Source organism: Phoxinus phoxinus (genome assembly GCF_949152265.1).
Source record: "Phoxinus phoxinus genome assembly, chromosome: 11".
Taxonomy (NCBI): domain Eukaryota; kingdom Metazoa; phylum Chordata; class Actinopteri; order Cypriniformes; family Leuciscidae; genus Phoxinus; species Phoxinus phoxinus.
The window spans coordinates 25,992,006-26,005,378 of record NC_136886.1 but is presented as its reverse complement, the minus strand read 5'-3'; the positions used below and the strand labels follow the sequence as shown (position 1 = coordinate 26,005,378).

The 13,373-nt window shown below is 37.0% G+C and overlaps 1 protein-coding gene across 5 annotated transcripts in view; it reads right to left on the bottom strand.

Moving 5' to 3' along the window:
* Positions 1–13,373, bottom strand: part of agap1 (ArfGAP with GTPase domain, ankyrin repeat and PH domain 1) — a 175,592-nt gene that overhangs the window by 37,140 nt on the left and 125,079 nt on the right. For all 5 annotated transcript variants that reach the window (XM_079629328.1, XM_079629329.1, XM_079629330.1 and 2 more), the window contains 2 exons: positions 12,425–12,590; positions 8,457–8,618 (listed from right to left, as the gene is read on the bottom strand). In XM_079629328.1, the coding sequence (XP_079485454.1) occupies positions 8,457–8,618; positions 12,425–12,590 (328 nt within the window). The remainder of the gene's footprint in view (positions 1–8,456; positions 8,619–12,424; positions 12,591–13,373) is intronic.

The following is a 13,373-nucleotide window of genomic DNA, read 5'->3' as shown; positions in this document are numbered from 1 at the left end:
GGAAAACGTGACAACTTATCTCTGCTGACAAGATGCCATCCCAAAGTGAACAATTAACCACCTCGTTCTAACAGCCCCTTTTGTCCAGCCCTCTCTCTCCCTCTCACACACACACACACACACTTAAACATCAAATACACCTTTTTCCACTTCCTCATATTCTCCATCCTATTCTTTTCAAGCTCAGTGCTTTCTCAAAGGTCATTTATTAGTCTGGTATAATTCTAGCAGACACTCAGTAACAGACAGTCTGCTTCTAGATTTTGTTGTAGGAAATATCCAGTTATTTTAGAGAAGTGAAGAGGCTACACACCACATACATTATCATGGAATAATTCACTTCAAGGCAAAGGCTAAATGTCTGTAATTGTTTACAGACAAACTAGTGAGTAAACCTGGGTGGCTGCCAGGTCATTGCAATAGTGTTTTTAGTATCGATAACATGGAAATCATTTTCTATTATTTATGCAGAGATGCATTAAAACACCTCATCTATGATAAGTATGTCTTTCATTTCTGAATCCATTTAGATTTAGATTTTTTTTTTTGAGGTGGGGGTAAAAATGTCTCTAACATCATAATGAAAAAACACTTAATTTATGTTTTTTTAGGTTAAATATATTTTAAAACTTTGACAATATTTTATTAAATTGCATACACTCGTATGTATTAAAAAATTTCAACGTTTAGGGACTTTCACACTAAGCACGATTGTGCGACGTAAATGTACGACGCGATGTCGCTCTTGTATAAAAAAAAAAAAAAGATCCCTATGGAGCTATTCACACCAGGCTCATTCAATTGCAGTGTGTCAAAGCTAGATTTTCTTCAACCAGTGTGTTGATTTTTTTTTTCTGTGTTCCATTCAATTAGATTTGAGATTAAAGTCCCCCTGTGGTGAAAATCAAGCTTTTCAATGTTGTTTATATGTGGTGTTTTCAATATGCTTTAAGACAAGCCATGTGCAAATTCATGTCAACACCATTGCTGAACATTTCTCCATAAAACTACAATGAACCAAAGACAGTCTCAAAAACACGGTTTGAAATCACTGGTGTTTCTGACGTCACAAACTACCTTGTAACCAAACACATCAACGTGTGATCGCCAACCAGTGGATCTCTGAGCTGGTGTGAGTGAGTGGAGGCGGGGCTAATTTGCATATTGTAATAAATGAGGCAAGGGTGTAGAGTTACATTCAAGCTACTTTAAGGCAAGACGATTTTGGTCTACCGCGTGCAGCGCGTGTGTCGGAAACAAAAACGCCCATTGCCATAACAACGTCAGCTGTTCTGAGGCTTCCTACACCGTAAACTAGACACAGTAACGAACAATGACGTCGATTTTACCTCACAATCCGAGCGCGAGTCCGATGATGAAACATTGGAAGAACTAGTTATTCAACCCGAACCTCCATCGCAAGGACAACTCGAGCTGGACGTTTCTCACTCACGTTTGAGGTACATTATGAGATATTGCAACTGTAATTCCTCAGCATCAGCATTAACAAGTGCATGTCCATCAACAAACTGATTATTTTACTTGTACTTCTTTATTTACAGAGTATTTTTCTAATTTATTGCAGTGAACGTGGAAACTGTATCAATAACAGTGCATGTGTTAGCCGAGCTCTAGCGTGAATGACTGATGTAACAAATGTTGGTAAAACAAATCTTGCTCCATGCTTAATCTTTCCTCATACTAGTGAGAATGACAGACAATCTGCATTAATAGACACAGTTTTAGGTAATAGTGGCCCACAGCTGATTAGCAGAAGTATTTCAGTAAGACAGTAATAATGTGACTTAACCAGTTAGCAGGAGACCTACACAATATAAAACTCAAAACCAAGTATTTTGAACACCGTCTTTCAAGAGCAAGCGGTTTGCGAATCCTAAAGTGAACTCCGAGATTTTCCCTGGTGTCTGCGCGCACAATAAGAGGGCGGGCAATATGCTAATGTTTCGTCTTGACGTCACAACGAAACGGCTTATCACTCGTTTGAAAAACGATTCATTGCATTGACTTGAGTTGACTCTTATGTATAATGTATTTGGTAAAAAAATGTTTTTAAAGCATTACAGATAGTTTGTGTTTCTGGTGTTGGAGCATAATTTATTTATCCTAATTTATTGTTGTATGCTATGCAGCAGGCGAGGTTAAAGCCAAATGGAAAAACCTCAAGACGCATACACAAGGAAAATGCATTCGGTCAGCACCACCTATTCGCTTCGCTTTATTGCGTCGGGCTCAGTGTGAAAGGGCCTTTTCACTTGGGTTTATTCATGTGATACACACTACCACTCAATTTTTGTATTTATCCAGGAATGGTGCATTAATTTGATCAAAAGAGACAGCAAAGACAAGAGAAGTGTGAAAATTTCAAATACACGTCCTTCAACAAATATAAAATATTAAAGCAGCACAATTATTTTCAACATTGATACAAATTTTTTCTTCTGCACCAAATCAGCATATTTGAATGATTTCTGAAGGATCATGTGACACTGAAGACTGGAGTAATGATGCTGAAATTTCAAGCTTTGCCATCATATAAATTCATTAGAATTTAAAAAAGTCATTTAAAATGGTAATATTTCACAATATTACCTTTAAACTGTATTCTTAATCAAATAAATGCACCCTTGGTGAGCAGAAATGACTTGAAAACATTATTAAAAATCTTACCAACTTCAAACTTTTATACGGTAGTGTAAACCTGCTGAAACTCGTATATACATTTTTTCAAAACAAAGTGAAAGCAACAAAAAAAATTTAGGAATGTGCCACATCTATTTTCTTGGTTGTTGCTAGGCCATTACTAGCTCAATCGTGGTGGTTTCTACATGGTTGCTTACTGGGCCAAGTCAAAAGAGCCATAAAGAACTAGAAATAAAAGTAAAGGGGTAAACCAGGAGTATGATGCAGTGAGTGAGAGAGAGCAAGAAAACATTTAGGGCAATCAAAGGGAACAAATAAGAGAAGGGACATCCCTATGGAGAAAAAAAAACACGGGTGCATAACTCAACAAGTTGGGTGACGTGACATCAGGACAGCCAGGCATTTATCTTAAGGCAAGTCGGACCAAAAGCATGTAGCCCAGAGCACCTAAACACAGCAGATGTAATCAAAGAGACACTCATTACTTCTGCTGCTGAAGCGAGCGAGCGGGAGGCTCAGGAATAGCCACGGAGGGAGGGACAGAGGGGGTATTTTTGTGCACAACTGTCTGCTTGGGGCAAAGGATGCTCCAGGTAAAGAGACAGGGATGTCACTGCCTTTCCCATGCCCTCAAGACAACGTGGAGTGGGACAAAAAGACACAGAGAACGATCACTGGAGGGGGATCTTATCTCCTTTAAACGGACTTGGCTTTGTTTCCTCTGGAATAAAAGAGCTCATTACTGAGGCTGAGTTTCTCAAATGGCAGCCATGTCCAGTCAGAACGAGTCTGCTCTGATGTGGTCCAACTCATTCAGACAGCACACAGCCGAGTGTCAACTCTTTTCAACTTTGACTCTCTTACAATTACACTTTAAAAGGCATCTGTATATCTAAATGATCACAGGTCAAAACAGCTTGGTTCAGTATATTTTGCATAAAAAGCACAGAGATAAGTGTCTGCAGGCATCTGCAAAAATGTAAGGCTTTGTAAGATCTCTTTAAGACCTGCACAAATAAAACTAATACCATATGGATGGGGTAGAGCAATGTCTATGGTAACACATGAACCATAAAATGACAATTTAAACAACTTTACAGTTCAAATGGCTTTTGACAAAGACTATTTTTTCTTTATAAAATTATCTTATCCTAATTGTTCCGATTTTTTGAATGCACATTAGCTTCTTTTCGATCTACCAGCCAAATAAAAATGCAGCTTCACTGTGACAGTAGGTGGCACTTATGGAACAGCAAAAATACCGCAGTTACCCTGGTAACCCCTGAATACAACACCACTGTGCTCTTTAGAAAGGCATTGAGTTTGCAGGTTTGTATGAAAGCTTGCTTCCGCCACAGAATAAAAAAAATATAAAAATAAAATGTGTACTTTTTTTCTCACAATTGCGAGTTTACATCTCACAATTCTGACTTTTTATGTCAGAATTGTGTGTTATAAAGTCAAAATTGTGAGATGTAAAGTCACAATTATGAGGAAAATAGTCAGTCTTTTTTTCCTTTTATATCTGACAATTCTGAGAAAATATGTCAGAATTGTGAGATATAAACTCACAATTGCGAGTTTATTTTTATTGTTTAGCCTATGTCTTGCAATTCAGACTCTATATCACTTTATATTCTGAGAAATTTGGAATTGCGAGATGTAAACCTGCAATTGTGAGATAAAAAGTATTTTATTCTGTGGCGGAAACAAGCTTCCATATATAGGTTTGATATAAACACCATAAGGTAAAGATTAGCTTCTTTCACACAGAAATCCCGGTATATTAGAGTAAAATTACCAGAACTACTTTTCCTGAAAATGCACAAAATGTGCTGTTCACACAAGAAAGAGTTCAGTCTTTTTTATTGGTAAAATACCATTTACACATCAGGACGAAAATAAACTCAAAAATGACCTTAAAAAGCTGTACTGTTTTCTTTATCCACCTGGATGAGGAGAAGCACTTTAGTTTCACTATCTGTCCAATTTGACCAAAAAAAGTATGTTTGAGTGACAGGCATACAGGGATGATCACCACAAACACAGATTTGCGCTTAAAAACATAAGACACATAAAAGTTACTATAGTAGGCTACACAATAACAGCAGAGCCACGGCTCTAATTTTAGATCTTTTTATGATCTTAAATGTATACTTTAATTAAGTCTCTGTTTAGTGCCAAGTATTACATTGTGGGAAATGAATAAGCAAGCTTATAGACCACCAGAAATGGACTTTATCAAAATATCTTTGTTTAATATTCTGTTTGATTTGTGGACCATAACAAAATATCAGAATAATCTAAAAGCAGGAAATAAATAGTTAAAATAAATAAATGAATAATTAAGCTTCCAGGCTAAACAGAAACAAGAGACTAAACAAAAGGTTAAAGGTTAGTAAACAGTCTCTCCCTCTCAGTGCAGTGCAAGGAACGTCAGTTAATTACTTTGCTACCACTTATTTCTCTCCATTTCTCTCAGGAGAAAGACAAGATCTCATTCCCGCCAGCTCCTGGGGGCAAGAGGTGACAAGCAGTCAGCGTCCGGCACTACCGTCATCCAGCCATCAGATCTGATCCAGTCAGGCCGCGGACAGATACATCATTAAGCCAGCAGAAAGGTTATTTTTAAGAGATTCCTGGGGGGAAGGATACGAACACTCACACAACCTCACAACAGAGCCCTCCGGAGCGCCGCAGTGTCCGAACAACCCTCCTGAACATCACTGAAGCAGTGATAATCACTAACCCCACTGCTGAAGTCACCGATACACATGGTGATACGCACAGAGAGGGCACAGATATGCTTTCAGTAATGTGAAAGATAGGCTTATTTATCAATGCATAATAACATTTGTATTTTTTTCTTGCTTGCTTTTAATAATGTAAACATGCTCCATTTCATTTTTGTTCATACTATAGTGGATATTTATATTGTCGTTTTTGTTCTTTTGAAAACTATTACCATTTTGTCACGGAAGAAAATTCGTATTAATTATGAAAGTATTATACAAACCCCTTAAAGGGATAACTTTGTGAAAATAGACTTTTCAGAATGAGGAATTTTATTTTTTTTCCCCCCACATTTCAGACTGTATTTTGATTACTGTATTGTAGTATTCACAGCCTTTGCAAAATGGGGAAATGCAAACAAAATTTACAGCAAACCAAAAGTTTGAGTGCTGGAAATTTGCATTGAACTCTTAAAGACACAGTAGCAATAGGCTTTTTTCCCACAGCACATATATTTATGTAGTGCTGCGTACCAGAGAATTGAGATGAAGTGTTTCACCGTTAAACCTATTTTTGCTGCAAGCAGCATGCTGAAGTCTGAAAATGTTGACAATGCACTATAAAGCACATTTTTTCGCAATTATTCCACACAAAGTGACAGGTATACAAACAGTACTTTCTTCTTACCAAGTCTGACTGAATCCATACTTTTAAGCAGTTACTACAATATGGATTTAAATTCTGTTCAGTGTGGATTAATTACTATTTGGAAGCAAGTATGATCTGCCCGCTCATGTAAATTCAATTTCTGAAAACACCGGTACTCTGGCAGATTAGCGATCTTCAGTTTGATATTCTATTCACAGAAAAAAAAAAGTGTAATACATCTGTGTTAATATACGGGCCTGAGAGAGAGAGAAAGATTGTGCATGTATGAATTCCCTCAGTCTGTGTCGTGTTTCTCTATTAACAGTGAAGCAGTGAGTTTAACTGATTCAAAAACAGTGATGTTACTAACTCCTTGCTGAGAAAGTTAATGTAGCTCTTATTTTATTGTGGCCCCTGCATTGGGATACGTTTCGTATTTTTGACTTTGTTGCCAATACACAGTCCTAGTTCTGCTTACTTTAGATTATTTTATCATTAATGGCCATTATTAAAGCCGTTATTAAAAATGTTAAATGCAGTAGGCCAGAAACTAGTCACATGTTGGGTAGTCAAAAAAATAAAAAAAAATAATGTGGCAGTAAATGTCTAAATGAGTCATTGTCAATTCATTGACAATGTCATTGAGCAATTCATTCATTCGATTCGTTCAAACGGCCGATTCATTCAGTAATTAAGTAAATCGAGAGTAAATGGCTCTCTTTTTGAATGGGTCATTGAATCGTTGGTTCACCCAATTGATTCGCTCAATATGCAAATTCATTCAGAAACGAAACACCAGGTGTGATCGACTTGAAAATCAGCTAAATTTAGCTAAAACAGACAATATTATGTTTAAAAGATATCACAATATTAGTTTATTTATTAATATTGTGAAATATTGTTACAATTTAAAACCACTGTTTTCTATGTGAATATATAGTATATATAAGTGTAATTTATTTCTGTGATCAAAGCAGAATTTTCAGCATCATTACTCATTACAGTCTTCAGTGTCACATTCTTCAGAAATCATTATAATATGATGATTTGATGCTCAAGAAACATTTCACGTTATTATCAATGATGAAAACAGTTATTTAAATTTTTTTTAGGATTCTTTGATGAAAAGAAAGTTCAAAAGAACAATTTATCTGAAATAGAAAGCGTTTGTTTAACACTACCGTTTAAAAGTTTGGGGTCAGTAAGAATTTTGTTTTATATTTTGGAGGAAATAAATAAAATAAATCAATACTTTTATTCATCGAGGATGAATTAAATTAATCAAAAGTTACAGTAAAGACAACATTTATAATGTTACAAAAGATTCTATTTCAAATAAATGCTGTTTATTTAAAGTTATTTTGAACTTTCTATTCTTCAAAGAATCCTGAAAAAAATTTTTACACAGCTGTTTTTTAACTGATAATAATAATGACTGTTTTTTAAGCATCATATCTGCATATTAGAATGATTTCTGAAGGATCATGTGACACCGAAGACTGAAGTAATGATGCTGTAAATACAGCTTTGATCACAGAAATAAATTACATTTCAAAATATATTAAAATAGAAAATTGTCATAATATTTCACAATATTACTGTTTTGTTTTGTTGTATTTTTAATCAAATAAATGCAGCCTTGGTGAGCAGAAGAGACTTCTTTTAAAAACATAAAAAAATCTTACAGATCCAAAACTTTTGACTGGTAGTGTGTGTTCGTGTGTACACGACTGATGTATTTCGAGTACCACACTTCAAGTTCTGCTGTTGACGTCATGTGTGGGGTCTGTGGCTCAGCTGTGTGCGTGTGGTGTCCTGCTGCGCAGCCCGTTTAAGCTTTTCACAGCTTTAATCGTTATCAGGGATAAACACAGAGGCAACTACAGACAAGGGTCAAACGACAAGCCTAAAACAAGTCACACCATGTCATTGCAGTTCATCAGCACACATATACACATGGTGTCTGACAGCTGTCAGTCAAACAGTGACTTCCATCTGTGTGTTCCCATTTCCCCCTGTGGCTTTGCAGGCAGGAGAGATTTCATAAAAATAGCAAAGTATGAAATTATATATGACAACGGAAAGGTGACAAACTGATAAACATCATGTTCCAAACATTTCTCTTCTGCTAGAGACTCGCCGTCGACAGATGGGCCTTTGGTAATGTGCTTCTCCTGAGTGGCCATTACTTTGATAAACAGTTAAAGCAGCATTAGATCTTGACACAAGAATCAATGAAAGGTGGAGTGGGTGTGTGTGTGCGTTTACAACTATACGATAACAAATCACCGTTTAATGCTCTGTTCTCTGTTCTGAAGAAAAACCTTTAAGAAAACAACATGAATACAAGTGCACAACCCAAAAGCCCCCCTCCCCCCAGAAGTTTGAGGAGGCATCACATGTGCGACACTTACCCGTGCTGATTCCTGAGTTGGCGATGACCGTGGCATCACTCCATTGGTCAGCGCTGGATACAGAATATGAGCGCTGATGCATCCCGTCTGGCCGACTGTTAAACGACACCAGACTGATGCCACTCGCCATCTGAGACGCTGAAGAACTACTGGTCACAGATCCTGTTAGAGAGATGCACGATAATTAATACACAATTGTTATAATATACCCAATGCACGTACAGAGTTGTTACTCATCCTGTTTCAAAATTTGATTGAACATTTGCCATTTAGTTTTTGTTCGTACACTGTAAAAAAAAAAAAAGTTGGTTTAACTTAAAAAAGCAAGTTACCTTGTTGCCTTAAAATTTTGAGTTTGTTGTAATTAAAAATTTGAGTTAATACAACAAAGAATGGTTTAATAAACAGAAACTCAAAATAGTATGTTATCTTCACCACATTAGTTATCGAAGTTGATTTGACAAAAGATAAAAAGTAGTGATAACAAATCATGACACTATTTTTTTTACAGTGTGTTTAAGTGTATTGATTTTATTCTTTTGCAAACTCCAGTTATTATATATATATATATATATATATATATATATAATTATTATTTTTTTTACAATAAGTAGGCACGATATTTAGTCTGGCTATCACCAGACCAAGCTCAATCTTTTAAGATTGAACATTAGTCTGCTCTGTATTTTCTACTGCACAAGAGGCGTGATCAACAAGGCGAGTTCAAATGACTCTGTATGCAATTGGAAAGTCCTTCAACCAATCAGACACGAAAACTCCAGGCAGGAAATGTGTCAACAAACGTGTTGGTTTGGAGCATTGATCCGCGTTTGCAGAAGCAGCAAATGGCATTGAGCGATTTTTGCAGGTTGTGCAAAAAAAAAAAACATGAAAGTGAGTGGTATTTACACCCACTCGAGCGATTTGTTTGCTAAACTAAAGCCATATGAGCATTGTCGAGAGTTTAAAAGGAATTGGATTTGTCGCTTCTCTATCATCATCGTGTTAAACCTGCCAATAGCGCGCCATGTGGATAAGCCAGTTTGTGATTGGTCCCCGCAGATTTGTAATGGAAGCTGGATAGAAAAATGTACAGGTGTCCAGCCTGAGCTGCAGGGCAAAATCAAATCGCCAGCAGATCGGGCTGGGGTTACCCAGTCTATACGATATTGGTTATCAGCCGATATTAGAATTTTATTTAAATTTAGCAGTATCGGTCGATATTAGATATTTAATTGAGTATGGTAATTTTACATTTAAATTACCTTTGCCATAATTTATCGCTCAAAGTTCATCTTAAAAAATGAATAATTCTAGAGATAGTTTGATTCAACAAAATTAAAATTCAATTATCAATGTTTATATGTGAATAAAAGCCTAAATTAAATCTGTTAATCATATAAAGGGTCTTCTTGAGAAGACTTGGATTAAAAAGCTCAATTTGTTTGGATTACTTTTACAATGTCTTCATTTGTGTCCCGAAGATGGACGAAAGTCTTGGTTTGAGATGACATGAGTAAATGTGATCTGAGTAAATGATGATTTAAATTTTTGGGTGAATTATCCCCCGTTAAATGTAATATTTACCAAATCCATTTTTTATACCGTACATGTAACACCGTATTGTTGTGATGCTTAAATTCACTTGAAGCATTTAAACATTTTTTTTATTTTTTTTTAGCATTTTATTTTTAATTATTTAAACAAAACAGTGTCATTTTAATACCATCCACATCGAGAGAATAAAGATCATCTTACTGAAATCTACCAGAGGTGTAATATAGAGGGATCCCTAATTAGCTGTTGCCTTCATAGTTTTGGTAACGAGTCCGACAATAATAATAAGCATAACTAACACGCATGCACTAAACCTCTTTATTTGTTCTCGTCAAGGAGCATAAATAGTGACATCAGATTACTTAAAGGTTAATTATCACCACCGTGAGTCATCATTAAACTGTGGGAGAGGTTCGTCTGACTCGCATGGAAATTAAAGTGGACATCATAGGAAGTCATATCTAATCGCACTAATAAGATTACACCACAACTGAGCACAAACAAATGTGAGAAAGATATTATATGACGTGCAAATACTGACTCAAACACAATCAACCATAAGGCTGCCGGGCTTACCAACAGATGAAATTCAACTCTGACAATTTAAAGGGTCAGTTCACCCAAAAATGAAAATTCTGTCATTACTTACTCGCCCTCATGTCGTTCGGAACGCACATGAAGATCTTTTTGATTAAATCTGAGAGCTTTTTGTCCCTCCATCAAAAAGTTCATAGAGAGATCGGAAAACTAATCCATATGAATTGAGTGGTTTAGTCCAAATTTTCTGAAGAGACTCAATACCTTTTTATGATGAAGAGATTTCATTTAGGCTTTTACTTACATATAAACATTGACCAGCGAACATAAACAAATGCTCAACCGAACCTAAATGACACGTGAGAACAAACCTCTTGCGGAAGCTCAAACGTGCTGCGTAACACGAGAACGCACCTCATTGGTTACGCTGCACGCTTGAGCTGCAGTTGTGTAGGCTGTCTATGGAGGGACAAGAAGCTCTCAGATTTCGTCAAAAAGACTTGCGTTCCGAAGATGAGCGAAAGTCTTACGGGTTTGGAATGACATGATGGTGAGTAATTAATGACCGAATTCTCATATTTGGGTGAACTAACCCTTCAACAGTTTGTCCAATAGCAGCGAACTAAATGTAAATAATGCTGATGTGATGATACCACTTGTTATTTGCCCTAGCTACAGTCAGTGCACACAAAACACTTGATGTAGTCAAAAAAAGGGTTCAGTAAATATTTTTTTTTCTGGTTTTTAATACGTTGTTGGGAAAAGGTGTACCCACGGGCCTCCAATGGCCCGTTGCAAACTCGACTGAATGAAATGTCATGACTCAATTTAATCTCCATTGTAGCGGATAAATCAGACGGCAGCACCTTTGGGTAAATGGCAAAATTTGAGCGTACTTCAGGAGAGGCCTGATAAACTACATTTTTACATCCGTGGCCATCTGGAAAAAAATAAATAAACACTATGCATGTATGAGGGCAGAGCAGGGTTTACACACACACACGGTGCAAGAACAGCAGTGTGTGTGAAGATATGCTATAATGGATTCGGTGGATAATGGGAGCTTTCACAAAAAGAGACGTTAAGACCAAAGGAATAAGAGGTGCATGTGATCCAGCCCTACAGTCAAATACTCGACTTACAAAAGCTTTCACTGCCTTAACACTGTGAAATATCTCTCTTTTCTCCTCTACCGCAGCCTCCCTCCTTCCCTCATTCTCTCTCTCTCTCTCTCTCTCTCTCTCCCTCTCATTAGTGTTCATTTCGGACTTGCCTGACTGGAGAACGAGCGCTGATTGCATTAATATTCATGACAATAATTAGTACATGTATTATGGGTCACTGAATATTCATGCTATTAGTTTGGTCCTTCTGGTGCTGTGTGTGTGTGTGTATGTGCCTGAGTACGGTCTTTAACACTCCTTGGGGGGCTTAAGGATTGTTGATCCAATGAGTGTGTATACGAATAACTAAACAATAACTTAATTGTTTAATTCTCTACTAATGAAGACTGTGCACTTCTGAGGCCCATTATAATGACATTAAGACACATTAATACATTTGTTTTCAAGGAAAATGTAAGGAAATGTATTATATTATTTTTAATATGCATTATAAATAATTGTTGTGAATATATATTCAATTTTATTTATTTTATTACACATCCGTTCATTTACCATAATATGGTCGCTTCTCAGGCCATAGGCAGAAAAACACCCTGGAAGAATGGCCAGTATACATTTTATTCTATTAAAGATTATTCTATTATATATATATATCATAAAACTAAGCAAAGCGAAAAGCAAAATAAAACAAAAAGCCAAACAAAAAGCAAAGCAAAACTATTCAAAACAAAAAAAGCATGATCACGTTACCTGGTGCCTGTCCAAGCTGCAGGTTGCTCATGTCCTTGGTCAACCCATTGGTTTTGGGACTGGGGGCTGCACATGTGGAGATGGCCCTGGGGGGCCTCTTCCCTGGAACCTTCACTGTAGTCCGAAGCAGGTCGATCTCCTTCCCATGAACATTCTGCATATAATCCTATAGGTGAAGAAAATGACAAAAAGATTACTCCAACAGCATTGGACACTTTGGATGAAAAGTGTCAACTAAATTTATTTTGTCAGCACACAGTTAATCCTTTCCACCCTCTGGAGGTGAAGAAATCAATATCAACATAATTGAAATTCATGGTGAAGAAATGCACTTTTGCATGCAGAAAACCCGCTAATGCTTTTTAGAGCACATGTAAAATCTTCCTCAGAGCCTCTTTCCCCTTTTCCGCAGATCACAGCATGCCATCGCAGCATGTGTTTGGATTCTAACTGCGTTGTCTGGATTTGCGCGCGGCTTTGCTTGCGTTGATGATGAAAGTTACTCAATGCTAATAGGGATGCAATTACCAGCCGCAAGCTGTTGGCCCGCCACTCCTGAAGGGCTCTCCTGTGGCTTGTTAAACCGTGTTGAGAGCTCTTGGCTTTGAATTGCCCTTTTGTTGGCCTCTAGTGAGGGATGGACATGTTATGCTCTTGCCGTAAATTGCTCGGTACAGCACACATACACAGAGAGTCTTCAGGTCTTTGTGTTATTTGATTGGCACTCAGCTGATGTATGGCAGTTCCGGGTGGTACACGCTCCCTCTCAAAGCCTTGCCCCTGCTCATTAAGGCCAAACACTCCACGTAGCTGCTCTATTGAAGAACATATGTTATTGTGTTCCATGTAGGACATACACTCTGGGGACTGGTCCATATGTAACTCTCGATTTAAAATAAAGGACGGGCAAACCACTTGAGGGATTTCGTTTAGGGAGTTGGAGTGCTCA